Consider the following 25,944-nt stretch of genomic DNA (forward strand, 5'->3'; position numbering starts at 1 on the left):
ATACTCCAAAAAAGTTGTGACGGTCAACTGTCCCACTGTCCCACTGTGTAACATCACTTATTAAGCGTTTGGGCGCTAAGTGTTAAGTTTAGCAAGCGGAGTTATCCCCCATTTATCCATTATGCATTTGTTCAGCTGTGCAACTGTACGGGGTCTTCGTTGCCTTATTTTGCGCTTCATAATGCACCACACATTCTCAATCAGAGACATTTCAGGACTGCAGGCAGGCCATGCTAGCACCCAGACTCTCTGCTTACGCAACCATGCACTTGTAATCCGGGCAGAATGGGGTTTGGCGTTGTCCTGCTCTGGATGCCAGCATATGTTGCTCCAAAAAGTGTCCATATCTTTCTGCAATAATGGTGCCGGCAAGTTACCCATGCCATGTGCACTGACACACCCCCATACCATGACAGACGCAGGTTTTTAGACCTGATGCTTATAACAGCTTGGATAGGCCTTTTCCTCTTTGGCCCAGAAAACACGACGGCTGTTGTGTCCAAAAACTATTTGAAATGTCGACTCATCGGACCACAAAACACGATTCCATCTCAGATGAGACCGAGCCCAGAGAAGTCGGCAGTGCTTCTGGACAGTGTTGATGTATGGCTTCTGCTTTACATAGTAAAGTCTTAACTTACATCTGTGGATGCAGCGGCGAATGGTGTTGACTGACAAAGGTTTACCAAAGTATTCCCGAACCCATGTCAGGATATCCATTTCAGACTCATAACGTTTTTTAAGACAGTGACGTCTGAGGGATCGGAGATCACGCTCATTCAGAAGTGATTTTCGGCCTTGCCCTTTATGCACCGAGATTTCACCGGATTCACTGAATCTTTTAATTATATTATGCACTGTAGAAGCTGAAATGCCCAAAATCCTACTGATTTGTCTTTGGGGAATGTTGTTCTTAAAGTGTTGGCTTATTCGCTGACGCATCTATTGCCAGATTGGCGAGCCTCGACCCATCCTTGCTCTTGAAGGACTAGACCTGATTGCCTCACCTGTTTCACATCAGCGTCTTATTTCAACTTGTCACATCGCTATTCGTCCTGAATTGCCCCTGTCCCAACTTTTTTGGAACACGTTGCATGCAATTTCAAAGTAAACATTTACCTTCTAAAAACTATGCAGTTGATTAGGTAAAACATCAAACACCTTGTCTTTATACGTTTTTTTGTTTAAATACAAGTCAAAGTACATTTACAAATCACTCCTCTTTGTTTTTATTAGCATTTTCCAAACAGTTGTACTATTGTTTATAATAATTGCCATCGGCAGCAGCACAATGCCCCAGTGAAGCATCTCAACATTTATTGTCATTCACAGCAATACAGATCAAATGAGTAAAATGAAAGATGTTATCCTGAATCTGTAATGAAGGTGGTGGTTAAATTAATTTAACATTCTCCACACATGACTAATTTGTGATTTTCCCCACAGGAAGCTTCACTGCACCAGGAACTTCATCCACATGAATCTCTTTGTGTCTTTCATCTTGAGAGCCATTTCAGTTTTTATTAAAGATGGCGTTCTGTATGCTGAGGAGGACAGCAGCCACTGCTTTATACATACTGTGAGTTACACAGTACACACACATGCACTTTTATTCACGGGCTCTTTTAATGTGTCAAATAAAATGTGAAATGTGTCCATGAGATCCCAATAAGAAACCAAACGATGTGCAGTGCTTTCATGATTAGATCATTGCTGCTTTGCGATTCAGTTTTAATTGTGAGGAATATGATTATGAGAGAAGGATGGCTTTGTGGTTGCTGCCCATAATCCAGTTCAAGGTTTTTTTTTTTTTTAAAAAAGAAAAAAATCTGAACATCATCCTAAGGCTTCGAATCCACCACAATCCTGACCAGGATAAAATGATTACAGAGGATGAATGATTGAACAAATACATATCAGTACATTGTATTGTATTGTTTACATTGATATTTAATTAAAACTAAATATACATATCACATTAGGGCAAGAACAAACAATAATAGTAAGTAGTTTTGAAAAGAATTGATAAAATCTAAAAGGACTATCTGATTGGTGTGAATCATCGATTGCAAAAGTTTACTGTTGTGTAAGCAGTAGTGACAGTTCAACTAAGGAAGTAAGAATGCATGAAATGGGTGACTTGTTTTTTTTTTTTTTTTGCTGATTTTAATAAAGACCTTTGAAAATCTCATTATAAACACTGCAGCGTGTTTTTATTCTGTCGCAGGTGGAATGTAAGGCAGTGATGGTGTTTTTTCACTACTGTGTTTTGTCAAACTACTTCTGGCTGTTCATTGAGGGACTCTACCTCTTTACTCTGCTGGTAGAGACCTTCTTCCCTGAGAGGAGATATTTCTACTGGTACACCATCATCGGCTGGGGTGAGCTAAAACACTACGACAGCACGCTGATGCTCATTCAATAATAAAAATATGCGTGTCTCATTTTGAAATATATTTGAACCAGGAACCCCAACAGTGTGTGTGATAGTCTGGGCAATGCTCCGTATCCATTTTGATAACATTGGGTAAGATATATGACAGTTCTTAACAATATAGAAAATGGTATTGTTGAAGATGAACATTAATCACCAATGGACTGTCTTTTTAATGTTCTTTTATGTGAATAAATATTTTAGATGTTGGGACATAAATACCAATGCTGCCATCTGGTGGGTGATAAAGGGACCCGTGCTTGCTTCCATCATGGTACGTATTATACAAAGAATTTTGTAACACTTTCTATGAAGCCTGTATTCATAAATCATTATTGCTGTGTTTATAATTTTTTGTAAGTTGGTAATGATTCCTTGGGAATTAAAAAAAATAAAAAAACTCTGTTAATGCCTCATAAAGTGCTAATACAACTGCTATTTCTGCATCATGTTGTACCTCAAGTGTCACTATTTATGATAAGGCCATGTTCTGTACTGCACAACTGTTTTGAACTAATAATGACCTGTGCATAATTAGAAAGTAAATATAATATTTATGAACAATTATGAGCAGATTATAAACATTACATTAATTCCCATTACCAGCTTACAAAGAATTATAAATGCAGTTTATAGTGATTTATGAATATGGGTTTCATAGGAATTTTTCTGTTTTCTTTCCTTTATGATAATAAATTCTCTTTCCCAAAATAATACCTTATCTTTCTAACATTTCAGATCAACTTCATCCTCTTTATCGGTATCATTATAATCCTTGTCCAGAAGTTGCAATCTCCTGATATAGGAGGCAATGAATCCAGCATTTACTTGTAAGTGTTACATTATTATTTCACTTTTCACTCAGAGTGTCTTTGCATAGTGCTTGTGCTTTAGTTTGCTAACATTATGGAAATATTGTGTAATCGACAGACGCCTTGCTCGCTCCACTCTCCTGCTCATCCCTCTCTTTGGTATCCACTACACTGTGTTTGCTTTTACTCCTGAGGATGTCAGTAAGAGAGAACGGCTCGTGTTTGAACTTGGTCTTGGCTCTTTCCAGGTACTAAAGCCAAACCTCTTGTGTTTACACAGACCTGAGCTTTTACTATTTGCTTAGTTACACAGGAATTTGCTTAATGTGCCTGCTCTATTTGAAGTGCCTTTCAGTTGCACCTTGTTCAGCACATTACTTGTTCCATTGATTGCACAATATTTGTGTGGAGTTTCAAAATTTGATGGCTTTCAGTATCTTATGAAGTACTGGGAAATATTATGTATTATATTTACTCCAAAGTAAATAGATATATTGTTGAATATATTGTATTATACCACAGCAATGCTGAAAGCTTGAATCTGAATGGTCAGAAATAGAGATGCACCGATACTAAATTTCTCAGCCGATACAGATAGTTCTGCCTTTTATGCTTTCTTTTAAATGAATAATAATTCATTCCACAATTCTGAAGGAAATGCAAATAAAAACTTTATTCTCTCCATTTCAACAAGTTGTTTCACAGTAACTGGTCTCATAAACAGAAAACACTTTACTCTAATTAACATGAACACATGAACTCAATTCTGAAGATTAAAGTAAGATTTCTTAACTTATTGAATGTTATTAATTCATATTAACATTGACTGAATTCTAAAATCCTCCTGTTAGTCTCACATTCACTCTCCACTAACAAAAGCATTTCTACTTCATCACTGAACATCAAACTGCTAATATATAATATCAACTTTTTATATATTAACATTAACTGAATATGAAATACACTACTCTACAAATATAGTTTTCTGTGCAATATGTACTTTTTTGTCAACTCATCTTCATTTAAATCTTTCAACGGTGTACTGGCACTTTAATTCAGGTCGAGTAGCGCAGCAAAAAGTTTTTTTGACTTGACGCTGAAACTCCCGCTTCACTGCTGCAGCGTCTGGTGTAATATTTGATCAGTGCAGAGATTACAGAGATTACAAACTGCAGTTTTGTCGTCATTCCACACAAGAGACATCTTTACATACAGCACGAAATCGATGTGTTTTCCCGCCCTCTTTTGATTGACAGGTTGTAATCGGCCCTGATCATCGGATGTTTTTAAATTATCGGCCGATAGCGTGAAAAATAGCCTTTATTGGCTGATACCGATTATCAGCCGATACATCGGTGCATCTCTATTCAGAAGGTATTGGTAAGTTTTCTTTAATAGCATAGTTCTAACAGTAGTCCTGGCTCTAATTCAAACTGCAGAGTTATATTAATCCACTCGTTCAAATATGTTATTATTTTGTTATCTGCCACAGAGACTGGTGTCTGTGTATGGTGATCACTCCATATAAACTTATGCTAATAATAAACATATATATTTTTGAAAAAAGTATTAAACATATAATCGTTGATATAGTGAAGGAGATGTTTATTTAACATTTATGGAAGGAGTCTTTAGTGTCAGTGCTTTGTAAAGGTCAGTAAGTTTTCCCTGTAAGTTTAGCACTTTCCGCTTTCTCAGTAACATGACATGCTTCAGTTTTTTTGTCTTTTTTAACTACAAGAGAGAGAAAAATGAACGATTATTTAAAGCTGCTATAACATAAGTGATAACAGGAACTAACATCAAAAACATTAAATTCAACAACATTAAATGTAACTAAAACAGTAAAAAAAAAAAAGCATGATGTGTTCATTCATAAATAAAAATAAATTGTAATCGTCAGGAGGTTGCTGTGGTATAAGAGGAATAAAACACTTCAGGACGTGCTGTTATTGAAAAATAATCTTGTCTTTTGTCAGGGCTTTGTGGTTGCTGTCCTTTACTGCTTTCTCAATGGAGAGGTAAGTCTTTGTGTTCGGATTTCAGTTCTGATTTTGAAAGCAGCAGTGACATACAAAGGCATGAGTCAGGAAGACACACATAATTAGGAACGTGAAATGTATAAATATGACCTAAATCTATGTGATGAAGTCTGCCTATGATGAATTTATGGAGCATAAAAATGCTTGCTGTACTATTATACTCTTATATGCAATATAATTTAGGCTCCAAATGTCTGAGTCCACTTTCATCAGCTTTGAAAAATACAAAATACAATTTTTTAAAACAAAAGTCCAAAATCCTGCACCAGTATAAGTAAAAATGGTTCTTATTAATTGAATGACGGGTAAAGTTACAGCACTATATGAGGAACTATACTACTTTCTTTTCAGTATCAAGTGTTGGTCAGAACAGGAACAACTGTGTCTTGTACTATTGTTAGGATTGGGATGTGTTGCCATGGTAACATTTTACTTGAAGCTTACTCCTCTTTCCCAGGGCCCAGCAGGTATATTAATGACCAGCCAAGTACTTTTTTTCTGCCAAGATTGGGGTCATGCAATGGGAAAAGGAGACAGAGAGAAATGAGAGAGCAGAGAAGAATAAGCAGAAGTAACCTAATATAAACCAAGAGAGAACATCCTGACAGACGTGCTAACAGACTGATTGCGAGCTAGTAATTAATTGTATACCCAAACGTATGGAGAATTTAATTTTTTGCCATTTCTAGTCAGATTTGCATTAGTGCTATTTAAATAATTCATCACCGGTGCAGAGATTACACAAGACCTCGACCAGCTGATTTCTCCCTGCCCCTTCACGATGCTACATGAGTTATCTTGCTAAATTTCTCCTTAAAGGTGCAGTCAGAGGTGAAGAGGAAGTGGAGGAGCTGGACGGTGAATCGTTACTTTGCGGTGGACATGAAGCACAGGCACCCATCCTTGGCTAGCAGTGGCGTAAATGGAGGCACGCAGCTCTCCATCCTCAGCAAAAGCAGTTCACAGATCCGCATGTCTAGCCTGCAGGCTGAGACTCCAGCCACATGAGCTGCTGTCTCTCAGATCCGCAGACACGCACTGAACTTCTCACACCTAGCGCTATAGTAGTCCAGTTTCACCTCAGAGACTTGTATGAGCTTGCATTGTGTGGGGCAAACTGATGCTGGAGGCCATCCATCAGAGCAATCTGCTCCTGAACACATAAGAATTCAACACCTTTAACGATCACATGGTCAAGGAGACAAATATTTGGCTCATCCTTTATATAAATGATGGAATTTCTATAGCCATGACAATCTCATTGGCATTGTCATGCCAAATGAAAGAAATATTTTTCATCTATTCATTGTGATGATCTTGAACACAAAGGCTAAATATCAATGACCTGCCATAGAACTCTTGCCCATATTGATGATCCAGAAAATGTGAACGGTTCCCTTGGCCAGATAGAAATGGTTTTATCCATTATCTTAGAAAAAATACTTGGATGATACAAAGGGAAACACACTGACATGACCTTCTGTAGATGATTATCACATCAATCTTTAAAGGGAACCACGACTATGAAGACTTGCATGGCTTATTAGATTAACGCTGACATCCGCTATATATATTTGATATACAGAAACACTCTAAATGTCAGTTTAAAAAAACAAAACCTTTCACTTATAGGCCGCCATTGCTGTTTACGTCGCAATGCATTCTGGGTAGTGACGTCAAATGGTTGCAGTGGTCTTCATTCTCCAGTGACCCTACAGCGATATAAACATGTCTTCCATTCAGCCTTTTCAATTTGAACCTGAGAGTTACATAAGCAAGGAGGCTAACATAGAAGATATTACTCAAAATGTACATCAAAATGAAGATGATCAGAGAGGTGAGGCGGTGAGAGTGGGGCAAAATCCATGGTGTCTGTGCAGCAACTGCACGTCTATGCCAACCGATAGTGAGAGTGTTTTTGTAAAGAGCTCCCCCTTCTGTCAGCAACTGTTCAAGGGAAGCATATGGATTAAACTATCGTTTTATGATAAAATGTATTCTAATATCAATAATTTTAGAGATTATGAGCCATCACCATCGTATACGTTATCCTGTTAAAATTCCGCCGGCCCGCCTGCGTGTCATGGCCATGTTATGAGAAAATCTATGCTATGTACACAGCGATATACCTTTGTAAATCTAAGATTCTTGTGATTCGATTGATATAAACTGTTTCGAGATACAATCACAACAGCAGCTACAATGAACGTCTCTGCCAGACCACCAACATACAAACAAACACTTATGAAACGGAGGCAACTCACCTGTGAAGTCTCATAGCAGTCCAGTGATCCATAACATTGTGACATAAACAGTCTTATTACACTGGCAAAGGTCCAAACACTCAAATTATGTAAAAATATTTAGTCCAGAATATACAGAAAAACGCACTAACAAGATGCTTACGGGTTTGATTATATTTACAGATCACAGCACACAAGACCTAGAAAACCACAGCCAAAAGCAGCACAGTGTGGCATTCTTTTCCTGCTGCGGGGGCTAGGAGCTAATTCTTTTGAGTGCTCAAGTGCAACCATTTTACATCATCGACTCAGAGTGCATTGCGAATGTAACGCAATGGCGGCCTCCGTAGGTTAAAATATGTATTAAATATTAAGGATTTTAAAAGAGAATTAAAATATTTAACGTGTTTCTAACAATGTATTATAGAAGAAGAGGGCAATTATTGCGTGTTAAGGCCTACAAGTCTTCATAGTCAGGGTTCCTTTTAAGAAAAAAGGATATTTCCATACTGAAATGTTAACACTAAATTTTTTTAATTTAATATAGTAGAATAATAACCGGTAAAAGAGCTACTAATCTGCCAAATGTATTTTATTTAGAAATTGTTCAGTGTTTTCCTGAACCTCTTTCCCCATGTTCTGGAAAATATGATCTTGGACTTGCTCGAAACCATGCTGTGGTGTCCCTGCCAGGGTGAATATTTATTATATTGTATTTCAGTAATGGAAAGTAAGGATTAAATCTGTGGAATTTTTTTTTAAACGAATAGAAGCTTTTTTCCAACTGGAGTTTGACTATCAGTTTAGAACTGTGAATGTACATGGTTAGTCAATCCGGGACCATTTTTGTTAACTGAATAGTTGGGTAAAAACATTGACCTCTTATTATTTTAGATGAACAAACGCAAAACTAATACCTACTAAAGTAATACATCATGTACTTTAAATAGTAGAGTTGTGATTTTGACTGGATGCCTTTTTTTGGTCTTTTTAGGAATTTTCTAAACAGCCGTTAGTACTGAAAATGTCACTAAAGCGAACAACAAGCAAAGCACCTCATGATTTTGTATAACTTGTTTAGCTCATTCTTGTTGTTTGCATGATTTTTTTTTTGTTAATGCTTCAATACTAAGATCATTATATTGTAAATATATAGTCTTATGAAAAGTCAACAGCTTCATAAATACAAAGTGGCTATTTTGGGCATATTTTAGTAACACTCTTTTTAATAGTAATATCATATTAATATCTGATTTGGTTGTTGGTTTTTGGACCTAATACCACAATAGAATACTTTCTTTATGATTTTACCCAAATAGAAAGCAAAATCAGTGTATCACACGGCACTTTGGTACTCCAAAGATCAACATTTGACTTTACACAGCTGGTACTGCCGTACTTGTTTGCAAAGGCTGTGGAAGCTTTGCAGCTGATGTCAATTCAGATCTCCTCAAATGGGGATACTGAGAAAGATATTCTTTAACAGTGTTGCTCAGAACGTTTATCATGAAAGTGCCTTTTTGCACAAACGCTGGGTAAGAATAGAACAATTTAAAAGATAGATAAGATAATCCAATATTATTCAACTGCAAATGCATGAAGCTGTGTGGCTCTGGGGAACTGCTTTTATTGTACATAACTATGTCTGTGTTAAAAACCAAGAGGCTTCAGAAAATGCGATTCTGATTTTGTTTCTCAGCCTTCAGTTAGACATTTGACCTCTTCAGATATTTCCTTTGTAATTAATTTTGAGAACCTTGTTTTTATTTGAATTGTAGCTGTTGCTGATATTTCCAAATTGAATCACAACATTAAAAAAAATGTTTTTTTTTCCTTTTATATTGTTAGACATAACTATATTTCACCCTCGTGTATTACAGTATGTTCAGCCTTGTTTTTTCACTTTGTTCAATGACAGTGCAATGCCTTGTATGCAAACAGAAACTGCAGAAAGGCAGAATGTGTGTTTAAACAGGAGATGAAACACAAACAAAGTCCACATTTAAATTTTTTTTTTTTTTTTATAGAAAATTGCTATTTACATATTTCTGTGTAAAGTTACAATATAAAAGAATACTCTGCTCTGGTTCTGTCAGCATTAGTAAAGCATACTGTAGATGTGTTGAAAATATATTTTAGTTCAGCACATTGCAGCCTAACATATACTGTATGTTAGAAAGCAAAATACAACGCATGTGTTGTCTTAAAAGGCAACTGATACTAGTTGTAAGAAGATTAGTCAAATCTTGTGGTGTTGTGCATAACTAAGACACTAAGTGTAGGCTCTGTGGCCTTTTCAGAACTGAATACAGCTTCATATATATCCATCACTATCCATAAAACACTTTTTCCAGCAGTTTCCAAACAACCTAGCGGATGTATCTGGATCAGATCAGTGCCAAAATGTATGTCATTGTGGATCAGTCACAACAGGTTACAGTACATATTAAGCAATATGCTATTCTATTTTAAGGGCAATTTAGCTATGTTATGTTTTGATATGAGGTTGTGCCACAGGTAACTAACTATTTGCTCTTGGTGTTATTGTGCAAAATAACAACATTGTTCTATTAATACATATGAACCTACTGTTCTAGAAAAGTAGTTATAGCATCAGTGTTGATGAGAAGTGTACCGTAGTGGACATGCTCTCTGGTTATGAAACTTGCTGAATTGTTGCATCTGTACCATGCAGTATTGAGTATTATGCTTCTGGAGCTGTATCTAATATGTGTTCAACATGGATAGTTAGTTTGATTTTTTTTTTCTGTGAATTTTTTGAAGATAGTGTTTGTTAGGTATAGCCTGCATTATTGTAATCGTGAAACAGATGCATGTATATTCTGTGGTTTGATGGTTTCTTCTCAAACTGGGTGTGTTGATGTTTAACGAAATGTGTTAGCTGAAAATGCAGCTGCCACATTCAAATTCGCAAGAAATAGTGTTTAGTTGGATATGACTGCAAAGAGTTCTTTTCATAGCACTGATGTCTGTTTTTATGAGCATGACGATGCCATACAGTGCTTCAATTATTCAGACAGTAACTTACCTTTTCATTGCAAAATCTCTGTTAGCTTTTTAGCCTTTTGTCTGCACCCATAATTGCAGGATTCACTTACACTTACACTCACATTAGTATTTCACTAATTATTGAGCAATAGGATTGAATCTGCATTACTAAGTGATGAAGCAGACTGCTAATTATATGATAACAGATGTATTATGTATGAAGACATTTCAAATCTACTTTTATATTCAACAATACCAGCCTAATTAAACATGCAAGGTTGATAACAGAAACCTGTAAAATAAGAGCCAATATTGAAAATACCGTATCATCGAAAAAATGTCATAATTTCTTTTTTCCCGTTTTAATTGAACATTAACAGTACAGCACACATAAGCTACAGTAAAACATTTCATGACTATTATTGGAATACAGAAATAATTCCTGAATGAACTAAGACAGCAATTTTTGAGACAACAATGACTGAACAATAATTACTGAGTGTGAATGCATGACAAACCCACAGTTGATATTCATGTTGCTTTTGTGTTGGAAAGCTTGCTTATTATTATTTTTTATTTCATCTTATGTCACATTTCCTGTATAATGTCATTTAGTTCTCTTATGTTAGACTTTTTGTAAATTATGACTTTTAAATTGCATTAAATGTCTCTAAAACTGCCTAATAGTATCTGTTTTATAAACAACACAGAAGGCCCAAGAAGATATATCACAATGGAAGGGAAAAAAGTTAAATCACTAATTCTTCTTCTGGTTATTGTGCCTTATAAATGAAGGATTTCCAAGTACAGCATGTCTGAAAATTATCTTTACAACTTTGATCCAATATATAAAAAAAAGTAATATGAAGTGATTAATGCTCTGAGGTAAAAACATTGCTATGTAGTTTACACAGTTAATGGAATTATACATTAAGGCAAGTTGATGAAAGTAGCAAAGAGACTTCATCTCATCATTAAGATACAAAAGGTTAAAGTTATTGGAAGGAAAAGATGAAAACAACCATACAACAAAAACTTCCAGGAACAGTATAAGAATTAATCTCAGCTTCAGAGGTGGAAAATAATATTATATCAGGGTTTCTCATCTCCTGTCCAGGAGTCCTACTGATTAATACCCAGTTTCACACCATTTAAACAAGTTAGACCACTGAGACTAGAGTTGGGAAAATCTGTTCTAGGGTGACCTATAACATTTTCAATTAAAAAAACATACTGTCATAGAATTAGTATATGTAAAGTAAATTACCAGCAAAACAAAACAATCGCAAAAGTACAATAGTACAGGACAGTATCTGTTCATGACCTTAAAGACAGACTTGAAACAACAAATTCAAATAGTGAAGTTGTTCCTTATATGTGAATATCCCTCAAGGCTAATGTGAAATTTTTAGTTTTGTCCGACATTTTCGGCACTTCATAATTCCAAATATTCATTCACGCTGTATGATGTGAGAATACACCCTGGATGGGACACCAGGTCATCACAAGGCATCATATACACACTCACACTCTCATAATCTCAAATATGAATTATTTCATAATTCCAATATCTTCAATAATGTGGTAAAGAAATAGGTCAGCAGGTCTATTCAAACATTTGTATATACAGTGGCCACAAAAAGCATGGGACACTTTAGCCACACTTACATATATATGAATTTCACTGCATTAGAAAACAACATCAAACCAAGTAGCTTTCATTTTAAATAAAATTACCACAAGCACACTTTTCAAGCAAATAGAAAACAGATTATGTAAAAATATAGAAATAATAGATATACTGCTGAAATGAGACAAATTGGACATTTAAGATTATTCTAATTGTCACAGTTAATCCATAGTTAATGTGATAAACTACACCAGGTGGTTCCTCTGCTAGGGTGACCTGTATGAAATTGAAGGTAATTGACTACATACATCTACTATAAATTACTTTAGGACCAGCTGGTAAAAAGTAACCGCACAAATGGCTAAGAAGAGAAAAGTAAGTTCAAAGAAAAGGTCAAGTATCATCTGTTCGCACAAACAAGGATTAGCAAAGATAAAAACAGACAAATACAGGCAAACCCCAAAAGAATACCAGACTGGGCAGGATAATTGTGAAAAAATAATAATAAATAGATGAGAACAGCAGCAAAGATTCCTTCACACATCATCGAGAATTACAAATACAATATAGTACACAAATAAATTTAAAAAATATTTCAAACAGGATGAACAAGCATGAGTACAAAGGGAGAGCAATGCAGTGGAGACCATTCATCATCCTCAAGAATAAGAAAGCAAGGGTAAAATTAGTAAGAGAACATGCACAGAAAGATCACAGCTTCTGGAAAAGTTTTATTTTTAGATGAATACAAACTGAATTTGGATGGATCTGATGGTAAAGTGTTTGTGTGGAGAAAGCCAGGAGAAGAATTCCATTCAAAATGCACTAAGAGTATTATAAATCATGGAGATGGCTGGGGCTGTTTTTCCTACAGTGTTGATGGTGAACTTACAGCATGTTCATTGATGGCATTGTGGACTCAGTAGTGTACAGTGGCATTTTGGATGCAAACTTGCAGTAATCAGTGAAAACATTTTTTTTCAAGTGGATTTTTCAGCAGGATAATGATCCGAAGCATAGCAGCTGCCCTTTTGAAAGAATAATTCCCAGAGCCCTGACCTACAGTAAAGTGTATAGAGCACCTATGGGACGCAATGGAGAAAACATTACCAACTTGTTGATGCTCTAGTGTGGAAGAACTTGGAGGAAACTTCCACCACAACTGTTACAGAAACTAGTTAATTTCATGCCTGGAGGTGGTCAAGAAGTTCTGTGAAACAAAGGATGGCAAACTAAACAATGAAACACTGTATATGTGATCTTTAATGAAGCTACTACTGAGTATCCAAATACTTTTTGTCTATATTTATTGTTGTTTTTTTTTTTTAATATATTTTTAAACATAATCTATTTTTTGGGGGGAAATATTTTGCTTGAAAAGTATGCTTAAATTTAAAATAAATTTTGGTTTATTTGGTTTGTAGTTTTTTTTTAATGCAGCGAAATTAATACATTTGTAAGTGTGGCTTAAGTGTCTAAATACTTTTTGAGGCAGTACATGGCCTCAGTGGTATTATAAATCTAAACAAGATCAAATAATAGTGTAATTTTATTAAGAAATAACACACACAGTAATGCACAAATTAATCATACATGTAAACAATAAACATAAGAGAAATTCTGTATTCCATGATACTATATGTATAGCAGTATATAGTTCTAATATATTATTAAAATAATAGCCATATGCCATATCAGCAATATTTACATATTTACACTGCGATAATCTTATTTACAGACACATTCAATAGTATTAGAACTTTCTGAAGGAAACAGTATTAAAAAACAACTTTTACAGTTTAGTGCTCCACATTGTGAAATGTAACACTGTGTTATTTAAGTTGACCAGAATTTTTTTAAATCTAAATCTTAAATTAAAAATTTTAACATTCTCCTTTAATAATACTAATACCAATATTCATTAAATAACAACATTAACTTTTACTAAATTAAATAAATCACTTAGTATTTTATTTAAAGCTGCAGTATCAAACTTTTTTTGGTTAAAAATGAACAAAAAATCAATTAATGAGCGAGTAAATAAAAAGATCAGTGTTCAAAACTCCTTACTCCTGTCTCCTTACCGTACCCTGATTCGCAACGGTAAGCTTAAAAATAATGAATTATAATTTGAGCTGTCAGGTCGGATTTTGTGGGAAATGTCAGTTTGACGTCATTCGTCATTGCGTGGTTACGTCACGTCCGTAAACAGAAGAAGACCCGGCTACTATATCTCGTGTGTTGGTGCTGAGGATGGTGGAGTGTTTATAGCTTGTTCTTACAATCGTTGGGAATTTAAATTTGTCACCTAGATAGCTGCTTTTAATCTGAATAGTTCTGAATGTTGACATCTGGGGAATCACCTGTTGTCAAAACCAAGAAACCTCAAACTGTGGAGAGCCTGCGGTCAAAAAGGGGACGTGACAGAGAATAAATATCAGCATGGCTTTTGAGAGGTGGAGTAAACTCAGAGATCTGAAGGGATTGAAGACTGACGCAGAGATGGCTTTTTTTTTTGCTGAACAGGTAAGACATTTTAGTGGCTCAACAGGTAGCTATCTAACATTAGCACACCTGTTTGCTTGATTCAGCTAGGTATTGATTGTCCTGTTTTTTTTATTTATTTTTTATTTTTTAACTTTGTTTATTTTGCTATGGTCAGCGTGGAAATTGCAATTATTTTCTGCTAGCTATGACAGAGAACAACTCACCTCCCCTCCAAGAAAACCTGATCTGCCGCCACCTCCACCGTCAAGTATTGGAGCTACTATACAACCCATATGAACACCTCAAACCATCAGATTCATCCGACAACAACCCATGTAAAAAAATTACTCTGCAAGTAACTTGGAATTTTATGTTTCAAACAGAGATGGTGATAGACAGGCAAAAGTTTGGTACTGCAGCTTTAACATGAATAAAGCTCATCAACAATGCTAGTGCCTAAGAATAGCTTTATCACACAGGACCAGTTCACTATGCAATATTTACTTACAAATGACTTAAGAGGTTCACTGTACAGTGAAACAGTTAGTTATATAAATACAGAAATAAACAATGGCATTTACAGTGATTTAGGCTTTTTTAAAAGTAGCTTTAATATTTTAAAAAAGCTCTTAGTTGGTAGAGCAGTCATGCAAAGCGCTGATTTTACTGTATAGATGGCAGTCATTTGCACGTTCATACATTTGCACACGATTTAATAGAAGAATAACAGCACTTGTTCAGGGTACATTTTAGATTAAAAGCATAATAACTTCGAGTGAATCACAGCACAAATGACCTTTAGTGCATGTCTTAGAAGCCAATATGTCTTATTTTTACTTAGGAAATTTGGAAAACATTCCAAACATATATACCCATATATGCTAGAGACTCAAAACTTTAACTATATTTTGCCGATGCTGAATAAATAAAAACACACCCCTTGTAGATAATAATTAAATAATTATTTCAGATGAAGAAAACAAGACTGGCCAGAAAAAAGACTAGTGCACTAAAGCAACAACATCCCATACTAATGGCTGTAAACTGCTCATATGTGTCAACTACAAGCTTAAAAATGCTAATAGTATAGAGATTGAATAACACACTTCTGAAGCAAAGATGATAAACATCTACCAATGAACATATTTTAACTGATGAGAAATGAAAGTGCACACATGATGAAAATCATTCAGAACTTGCCTCTGGAGCTAGCACACATCAGACTTGAGATTCAGAATCTGAAGATGTCTGGAATATTTTGGAAATGGTATTTGGCATGTAGTCAAAGTAAGTAGCATGTTAATCAAAGCAGTTTTCTTCTGTGCAACAAGAAAACATGCTAATTATATCTGTAGGTGTAAATTAAGTGTCACACTTCAGTATAGTGGATCACATATGAGCAGAACTGGGAAGTACTTTGTTAATGTAGTTCATGCTGGTTTTTAAGTGTTTGTATTTTACTTGACTTTTCCTTTCTACATTTCGAAAGAAATCTTTACTTTCCACGTTATTTTCCACTCACTACATTTTCAAAGATCACTAAATTTCTCTGTAATCTACCTCATAATCTGTTTCTCTCTCATTTTCCCTCCTCCCTCTCTCTCTCACGCTCTCCCTCCCTCCCTCTCCCTCCCTCCATTCCTCTTTCTCTCACTCTCTCCCTACCTCCCTCCCTCTCCCTCCCCCCTCTCCCTCACTCACTCTCTCCATCCCTCTCCCTCCCTCCATTCCTCTTTCTCTCACTCTCTCCCCCCCTCTCTCCCTCACTGACTCTCTCCATCTCTCTCCCTCCCTCCATTCCTCTTTCTCTACCTCTCTCTCTCCCTCCCTCTCCCTCCCTCCATTCCTCTTTCGCTCCCTCCCTCCCTCTCTCTCTCTCCCTCACTCACTCTCTCCATCCCTCTCCCTCCCTTCATTCCTCTTTCTCTACCTCTCTCCCTCCCTCCCTCTCCCTCCCTCCATTCCTCTTTCGCTCCCTCCCTCCCTCTCTCTCTCTCCCTCACTCACTCTCTCCATCCCTCTCCCTCCCTCCATTCCTCTTTCTCTACCTCTCTCCCTCCCTCCCTCCCTCCCTCCCTCTCCCTTCCTCCTTTCCTCTCTCTCTCACTCTCTCCCTCCCTCCCTCTCCCTCCCTCCATTCCTCTTTCACTCCCTCCCTCCCTCTCTCTCTCTCCCTCCCTCACTCTCTCCATCCCTCTCCCTCAATCCACTCCACTTTCTCTCACTCTCTCCCTCCCTCCCTCTCCCTCTCTCACTAACTCTCTCCATCCCTCTTCCTCCCTCCATTCCTCTTTCTCTACCTCTCTCCCTCCCTCCCTCTCCCTCTCTCACTCACTCTCTCCATCCCTCTCCCTCAATCCATTCCTCTCTCTCTCACTCTCTCCCTCCCTCCCTCTCCCTCCCTCCATTCCTCTTTCTCTCACTCTCTCCCTCCCTCCCTCTCTCTCTCCCTCACTCACTCGCTCGATCCCTCTCCCTCAATCCATTCCACTTTCTCTCACTCTCTCCCCCTCCCTCTCCCACCCTCCCTTCCTCCCTCTCTCTCTCTCTCTCTCTCTCTCTCTCTCTCACTCACTCTCTCCATCCCTCTCCCTTCCTCCCTTCCTCTCTCTCTCTCTCCCTCCCTCCCTCCCTCCCTCTCTCCCTCACTCACTCGCTCGATCCCTCTCCCTCAATCCATTCCACTTTCTCTCACTCTCTCCCCCTCCCTCTCCCACCCTCCCTTCCTCCCTCCCTCTCTCTCTCTCTCTCTCTCTCTCACTCACTCTCTCCATCCCTCTCCCTTCCTCCCTTCCTCTCTCTCTCTCTCACTCACTCTCTCCATCCCTCTCCCTTCCTCCCTTCCTTTCTCTCTCTCACTTTCTCCCTCCCTCCCTCCCTCCCTCTCTCTCTCTCTCTCTCTCTCTCTCTCTCTCTTGCTACACATGGCACTCCTGAGATATCCGTGATCCTGACCCCTTCTGCTCTCCGGGCCTGCCTGATCCACCCTGGTTAGAGTTCTCATCACATGAAAACCACTCACTGCTGCTGAGGATGGCCCCACATGGATGGCATGACGTTACACTCAGAAACCATGAAGATATCTTTTGACTGCAATTGATACGAACAGTTTTGCTAGAATGGCTTAGGACTTTTAGGACTTTTTTTGGTGGGACCCCTGTGGAGAGAGTGAGCAGCTTCAGGCACCTTGGAGTACACATATCTGAGGACCTGAACTGGACTCATCACATGCAAGCTTAGGTGAACAAAGCCAGACAACAGTTGAACCATCTGAAAGTGTACTGACACAGTGCACCTCAGAGTGTTATGGGAAACTGCTCAAGTCAAAAACAAGTTACTTCCTTGAATACTTCCCTTCCAAAATGTCAATTACACAATTCCATGTGGTTTTTAATCAATTTATGCGGAGTGTCCACCATACACGTCCCTATACTATACTATAGAAACGATGACATGTTAGAATGAGCGCATTAATATAAACCTGTGATTTGCCTTACAATCAGAACTGTGGAAAAATATCTAATATATGTGACCCCTTATACTGTGTGTAAATGTCACCAAATTACATTATACTACTTTTGTATTAGTACTTATATTTTTATAAGAATGGTATATAACTTTAAAACTAACACTCTTGGTCTCAATGACTGCGTTATATATTGTTATTAAACTATTATAGGGATTGGGCAATCCTATGAGAGCAAGAGAAACAGGATAAGACAGTGTTCTCAGACCAGTGAGATGCTGTTTTTGAGCTCAACTGAAGGCTGGTCCTTAGGGCTGTATTTTTCTAGAACAGAAATCTGAGTGACAGTACTGCTCTCTGTGACCAGTGTTCGCCTCCTCTTACTGTAACTCATGTAACCCTGCATTTGCCATTTCCACAGCCTCTTCTTCAGCTCCGCTTGTACCTAACACCACACACACACACACACACACACACACCAATTTCATTATACCATTCATGAAATATTGCAAAATCCTCTATAAAGTATCTTTCTATCATCTTCTATTTTTGAGACATGCATCTACTCTGTCTACTTCTTATAGGTGCATGGAATTAAATGGTCTTAAATCGCAGAGCTGGTGTTTGATTCACATTTAATGCAACTTCACATATTTACAAAGCCCATACCAGCTAAATGAATGATTTTAATACCTTCTAACTGAAGACATACAATGCATAAATGCAACACACATTTGCATTTATTGCCTTGTTATGTACGCTTTCTATAACTTTCTCATAGAGCTATCAATGCGTTGTTAGTTAAAATAAATTAATTACTTTCGATATAACAATTAATTTTAAGAACTACTGCAACAGTCTCAATAATGATGAATCAGGGTTGTTTTCCCTTCTCTTTCACATGTAAAGGCACAAAAAAAAAACTGCCACAAGTTTTGACATGCATCTTTCATAAATTCTCAAGCATTACTTTATAAAAGATATATAAAATTCTAAAATGCTTATGAATGTGAATTTAATGAATAAAAGCCACTTAAATAAAGAGTTAACCAATCTTTGTGTTAACCATTTTGTCAGTTAGCACTTTGTGGCTTACCTCGCCATTGAGAAAACAGTATAATAGAGCCACAATGAAGCCCTGAAATAAAAGAAACATTAATAAGATCAAAACTTTCACACCCCCATAGCATTGATAATAAATATACTGTAGTGTAAACCATATTTAAACAAATGTAGCCTAATGGCAACAGATGCCATAGACCACTTTAGTGTATCAGGTATTAAACTAGCAGTTCTAACTGCTAATACTACATATGATCACTAGAGGACAGTATCTGTTAACCTGAAATGAGCCCACTCCAAGTTCAATGACGAGACGAACATCCTCCCCTGTGCTCTCTGGCAGGAAGGCAAACACCATGTAATGCATGCCAAACAGTGGGATCAGGAACAGGGTGGACTTAGCCAGCCTCCTATACACATAACAGTGTGCAGTCATCAATAAACAATACAGTGCAGTATTATCAAGAATGATGCTCATAATGAATGATACATGGAACTGTGTGGATACTGCAGAGCTATCTTATGTAGGACTTATTAACCCATTCATTCATTCATTCATTCGTTCATCTTCAGTAAAGGCTTCACAGGGTCACAGTGGATCTGGTGAACATCCCAGGAACATTGGGCATGAGGTGCGAATATACCTTGGATGGAACAGTCTAGGGTAACATAGTGCAACTTAGGGTAACTTAGAGTTATCAAGCCACCTACTGGCATTTAGGGGCAAAGGTGGTGGGTGGTTAAGAAACCAGACAACCCAGACAACCAGACAAAATAATTATCGCCCGATCTCTAAACTGCCAGCCTTAGCTAAAGTATTTGAATCTTTGGTAAACAATCAATTAAAACAATTTTTATCTGATAATAATATCATTAATGACTATCACTCAGGCTTTAGATCGGGCCATAGTACCATTACAGTAGCCATGTTAGACACAAATAATATTATAAATTCTTTAGATAGGAAACAGTCTTGTCGATCTTTATTTGTTGATCTTTCAATAGCATTTGATTCTGTAGATCATCATTTATTTTTACAGAGACTCAAGCATATAGGTCTTAGTGAGGTTGCTTTAAACAAGTTTGAAAACTATCTTTCTGAATGAACCCAATGTGTCTCAGTGGAAAATTACAGCTCACCAATTCTTAAAGTTAATAAAGTGTTCCACAACGATCTGTTTTAGCTCTTCTTTTATTATCTATTTTTTTTTTTTTATCAATGATTTGGGTACTTGGAATATATTTAGCTAAAATACATTTGTATGCTGATAATACAATTATCTATACTATTGCTCCATCCTTAAATCAAGCCTTACAGAGATCGCAGAGTGAGTTTCAAACAATGCAGCACTCAGTAGTACTTCTGAAATCCAAAAAAGACAAACTATATGATTTTTAGTAGTACACGTGCTAAAATAGTGGATTTTATGATCTTCACTTTATTGAAAAAGCTTAGGCCAAAATTGGGATTCTTTTATCGTTTAAAAGATGCTTCCCCTAGGGGGTGAGAAAGAAAATAGTCGAGAGTACTTTAAAAAAAAATAAAAAATCTGTTTTAGACTATGGTGATCTATTATATATGCATTCAGCTGCATCTTTTTCTTTTTATGCTCCTTGGGTATGGAATGAATTGCAAAATGTAATCAACTTTGATATACATCCCTCATTGAGCACTTTTAAAAGTCTTCTGCAAACTGCTTTAAAGAAAACGTGTAATTGTTTTTATTGATCGGTTTTTATACATTGACTGTATGCTTTTTTTTCTTTATGTGTGTACTTGTAGTATTTGTAATTTTTGTTGAATTTTGCAGTGAAATTTAAATGTGCTGCCGTCTTTTCCAGGACTTCCTGGAAGAAGAGATTGTACTATCTCAATGGAACCTTCCTGGTTAAATAAAGGATATAATAATAATAATAATAATAATAATAACCCAGAGGAAATCCACATGAACATGTGACACTCCGTACAGACAGTAACCTGAGCTAAGGATTGAACCTGGAGGTGCAACCCTACAGCTGTGCCACCAGCAGTACCAGCTAGATTAAAAGTGCTTGTTTTATCAAAAAATGAGTGTTCACACACACACACACACACACACACACACACACACACACACACACACACACACACACACACACACATCTAAATATGAAGAATATTGCTAATATCTAAGAATAACAAGGACGAAAACACATCATGGAATTATAGTTCAGGTCAGTGTTGAATCATATTTAATTTTTTAACAATCTAATCCACTGATTTATTTTAAGACTTTAATGTGTGTGATGTGGACTAAGATGATACAGATCTTGTGCTATGTATAGGACACAAACTGACTCAAAGCATGCTGCCATCATGCCTGTAATGCTCAAATGGTTTGTAAAGAGTGCATTTGCAAAAAAAGAGTGCAAAGAGGATTGTTACTTTGTGGATGTCAGTTTTGAATATTGTATCAAAATGGGAAAAATTGGATTGGTGCATCATATTGGGTGTTTTTTTTGAGAAAAGTTAATTCTACAGTTGCATTGATGTACCACTTACATTCACATAAAATCAAAAGACAAAGGGAGCATTCATTTCTTTGTAGTGATAACAGAGTTAAGCTCTTACATAAAGTGACTGGTGTCATTGCCTCCAACTCCAGGAGACTTCAGCTTCTCCACAAGTATCCTGATCACATTGATGAAGATGATAAAGTTCACCTGGATCAGAGAAAGTAAACAGGGAACTTTGCAAAACTTTGGTGTGTATAATAACTTTTAAAGACAACTGTGCCTTTTTGGTCATATGTTGTACTGTGAATAATTTACTTACCAGAAGAGATATTGTAATCGGTCCTTTTATAATCCACCAAATGAAGGCGATATCTGCGTCATCCCAGCACCTTCACCATTAACATAGCATGACAGCAAATACAGAACCATTCAGGAGGAGTTATTTCCCACAAGCACTTTGCAAACTTGAACAGGTCACTGATAAAATCTAGTTGCTAAATTTTCCATTTATACTGACATTTTTCTTAACAGAGAAAACGCATTGCACATTATGAACGTTTTCTTATTTGACTTCTTATCTAACTTCTCATCAGATGCACACAGATTCAAATCTGAAGGCATAATAGGACATATACACAGTTTAGTAATGAGCACATAGTGAGGATTCAATGCTGAAACTGTGTACATCAGACCTATTTTCAGATCTAAAATATAAGTAGAGACTTATCTTGTGTGAGGATAGTGTGTGTGAGGCAGAGATTGCCAAAAACAGAGGCATGACTTACTCAGCTTTATTTTTTGTATGATATTGGCATGTTATTGAGGAGCAGTATTAAGTTCAGTGGTACTTAATACCTTGGAGGCACGAGCTATACTCAGGTCATTTTAATAATCTGAATGGGCTGCCCAGAAAATCAACTGAGGTACCTGCATAAACCAACTCTGAATACCAGGAACTTTCCTGCACATATATATTGATATAACCTTTGAATTTATGATGCCAACTGTCAATATAGTCTCTCAAGAACACATGTTTTGTCATAGACATGTGATTTCTGTGTATAGTCTGTGGATGCTTCTTGTATTATGATTGTAATACAGTGCTGTGAAAAAGTACTTGATTTCTTTTATTCTTTTATTCATGCTAATTTTTTTAAGAAATTAAAACAAAATCTAAGAAAAAACAAAGGCAACCTGAGTAAACACACACAAAAAAAAGTTTTTAAATGATTATGTTATTTATTTAAGCAAAAAAGTTACACAATACCAACTGGGCCTTTGTGACAATGTATTTGCCCCCATAGTTACTCTATGAAACTGCACCCATAATGGGGTTCAGCTGGACTAGACAGAACCAGGCCTGATTACTTGCAAACCCTGCAAACCCTGTTCTTAAATAGAACTTTGTCAAAAGCATAAAGTTGGTTAAAAGATCTTAACCAGTATGTGAAAATTTAATGAAATTCCAGAAACAATGAGGAAGAAGGTGATTGAAATGCATCAGACTGGGAAGGGTTATAAAGCTATTTCAAAGGCTCTGGGACTTCAAAGGACAGCAGTTAGAGCCATTATCTCTAAATGGAAAAACTCGGCACAGTAGTGAACCTTCCCAGAAGGGGCCGACCTTCCACAATTCCTCCAAGAGCACAGTAACTCCTCAACCAGGAAGTCACAAAAGAACATCAAAGGAACTACACGCCTCTCTTGCATCAATAAAGGTCAGTGTTCATAACTCCACTATCAGAAAGACACTGGGCACAAATAGTATCCATGGAAGAGTGGCGAGGTGAAAACCACTGCTAACCTAGAAGAACTCATCTGAATTTTGCCGAAACACACCTTGATGATCCTCAAACCTTTTGGGAGAATGTTCTGTGGATTGGTGAGTCAAAAGTGGAACTGTTTGGAAGACAGGGGTCCCGTTACATCTGGCGTAAATCAAACAAAGAATTCCACAAAATGAACATCATACCTATGGTCAAGCATGGTGGTGGAAATGTGATGGTGTGGGGATGCTTTGCTGCTTCAGGGCCTGGGCAACTTGCAATGATTGAGGAAAACATAAATTCTGCCCTCTACCCGAAAATTCTAAAGGAGAATATCCGGTCTTCAGTCCGTGAGTTAAAACTCAAACACAACTGGATTATGCAGTAAGACAATGATCCAAAGCATAGGAGTAAATCCTAGTCCTAGAAGTAAGAGAAAGACTGATCTCCAGTTATCAGAAGTGTTTGGTTGCAGCCATTGCTGCTAAAGGTGGCACAGCCAGATTTTAAATTTAAGGGGGAAATTAGTTTTTCACATTGGTGATAGGTGTTGGATAACTTTTTTTTTTTACTTCAAAAAAAATAAAATAAATAAAACTGTATTGTGTGTTTACTTAGGTTGCCTTTGTTTTATGTTGTATTTAGTTTGAAGATCTAAAACTATTTAGTATGAGATATACACAAAAGCATAAGAAATCAGGACAAATACTTTTTCACAGCACTGTACAGTATATTGCATACTGTGTACACCTGACTAGTGTCTGTTATATCATATTGAATACATGTGTGTAATTTATTGTTGCACATTATGACTGTCTTTTGTGGTATATTATGCACTTTATTGTTGTCTCACAAACGTGAGGGCAAAAAAATTCACTACAAAAAACTATGACATGTAAAGATCCTTCCACATGTCAAATAAATCTATGATCTCAATGAGAGCGATAATTATCCAATTAGCCAGTAAGGTCTACTGACTCATCCTACTAAGTCCTCTGACTCAATCAGATCTGTGTATTCTGTGATCTGTGTGTTTTTTCACAATGATAATCAGATTTGGTCCTTCACACGCCGTCACAAGCTTCTTTTTGTAAAACTTACTCTACACACAGAGCAAATACCAGAGAGATTGATGTACTGAACTGCCTAGTCACTAAACCAGACTTACCCCCTGTTATCATAGAAATGCCTGACAAGAACCCAAATAGTCAAGACTGTTGTTGGAAGACCTGAAAGATACAACACAAACTGAACAACAGGAAAAAAAAAAACTTTCCAAATATCATTTATGTCTAATATATCTAAAAGTGGTACATTGAAACTCTTAGAAACTCTTACAAATGATATAAAAGTAGATGTTTTATCATGTATTTCCTTGAACTTTACAAATACAGTCCATATTTTGCTGCTAATCCTTAATGTGTACACTATAAAAAATTGGTGTAAAATTTACAGTACTTTACTGGTGACTTAGGTTGCCAGTTATGAACTGTCAAATTTACAGTAAACAACTATATAAACGTATTTACAATAAAGTACTCTAATATATTAATGTTGTATAAAAGAACATATAATCCAGTACATGTGCAGCTGATGCAGGACACAGCTGATGCAGGAAGATTAAGTGCTTTCCCAACCATGACAGCTTAGCAGTGCTGGGAATTGAACACACAACTTTCCTAGCTGTGATTCAAAGCCTTAACCATTGATCCACCACAACTATACCACAACAACAACGCAACTATCTTGCATTGATTCGACTACTTCTCACACTGAATTAACTCCACTAAAAGATTGCTTTGAATCAATACAAGCACGTTGACCTACAGTCCCTTCTGAAAGTATTGGAACGGCAAGGCCAATTCTATTGTTTTCGCTATACATCAAAGACATTTGGGTTTGAGATCAAAAGATGAACACAAGATGATAGATCAGAATTTCAACTTTCATTTCATGACATTTACATCTAGATGCGTTAAATGACTTAAAACATGGCACCTTTGGTGACAGAACACCCTATTGTAGGTGAGCAAAAGTATAGGAACAGATAGTCTTAAAGTAAATTAAATAACACCTAATATTTGGTTGCATATCCCTTGCTTGCAATAACTGCATCAAGCCTGTGACCCTCAGACATCAGCAAAATTTGTCTTTTGTGTTGTGTTTCCAGGCAGCTTCTTTCAGTTGTTGTTTGTTTGTGGGGTTTCTCCCTTCAGTCTCCTCTTCAGGAGGTGAAATGCTGTTCAATTGGGTTAAAGTCTGGTGATTGACTTGGCCAGTCTAAAACCTTCAATGTTTCCCCCCCTGATGAAGTTCTTTGTTGGGTTGGCAGTGCTTTTTGGATCATTGTTTTGCTGCATGATGAAGTTCCTCTGAATTAGATTGGATACATTTCCCTGTAAATTGGAAGACAGATTGTTTCTGTAGACTTCTGAATTCATTCTGCTGCTACCATCATGAGTTACATCATCAATAAAGATTGTTCCAGAAGCAGCCA

The 25,944-nt window shown here is 36.8% G+C and overlaps 2 protein-coding genes across 2 annotated transcripts in view; one reads left to right on the plus strand and one right to left on the minus strand.

Annotated features, from left to right (window-relative positions):
• adcyap1r1b (adenylate cyclase activating polypeptide 1b (pituitary) receptor type I) overlaps positions 1–6,334 on the plus strand; it is a 30,402-nt gene extending 24,068 nt beyond the window's left edge. Inside the window, exons 7-14 of the mRNA XM_053636311.1 lie at positions 1,447–1,579; positions 2,228–2,381; positions 2,467–2,527; positions 2,639–2,708; positions 3,173–3,264; positions 3,365–3,494; positions 5,226–5,267; positions 6,108–6,334. Coding sequence (XP_053492286.1) covers positions 1,447–1,579; positions 2,228–2,381; positions 2,467–2,527; positions 2,639–2,708; positions 3,173–3,264; positions 3,365–3,494; positions 5,226–5,267; positions 6,108–6,296 — 871 coding nt within the window. The 3' untranslated portion in view covers positions 6,297–6,334. The remainder of the gene's footprint in view (positions 1–1,446; positions 1,580–2,227; positions 2,382–2,466; positions 2,528–2,638; positions 2,709–3,172; positions 3,265–3,364; positions 3,495–5,225; positions 5,268–6,107) is intronic.
• Positions 6,335–17,556: 11,222 nt separating this feature from the next.
• Positions 17,557–25,944, minus strand: part of ghrhrb (growth hormone releasing hormone receptor b) — a 71,219-nt gene continuing 62,831 nt past the window's right edge. Inside the window, exons 8-13 of the mRNA XM_053636257.1 lie at positions 24,616–24,676; positions 22,001–22,070; positions 21,797–21,888; positions 19,466–19,595; positions 19,220–19,261; positions 17,557–18,568 (exon numbers count right to left, since the gene is read on the minus strand). Coding sequence (XP_053492232.1) covers positions 18,386–18,568; positions 19,220–19,261; positions 19,466–19,595; positions 21,797–21,888; positions 22,001–22,070; positions 24,616–24,676 — 578 coding nt within the window. The 3' untranslated portion in view covers positions 17,557–18,385. The remainder of the gene's footprint in view (positions 18,569–19,219; positions 19,262–19,465; positions 19,596–21,796; positions 21,889–22,000; positions 22,071–24,615; positions 24,677–25,944) is intronic.

The sequence above is a fragment of the Ictalurus furcatus genome, chromosome 11, assembly GCF_023375685.1.
Source record: "Ictalurus furcatus strain D&B chromosome 11, Billie_1.0, whole genome shotgun sequence".
Taxonomy (NCBI): domain Eukaryota; kingdom Metazoa; phylum Chordata; class Actinopteri; order Siluriformes; family Ictaluridae; genus Ictalurus; species Ictalurus furcatus.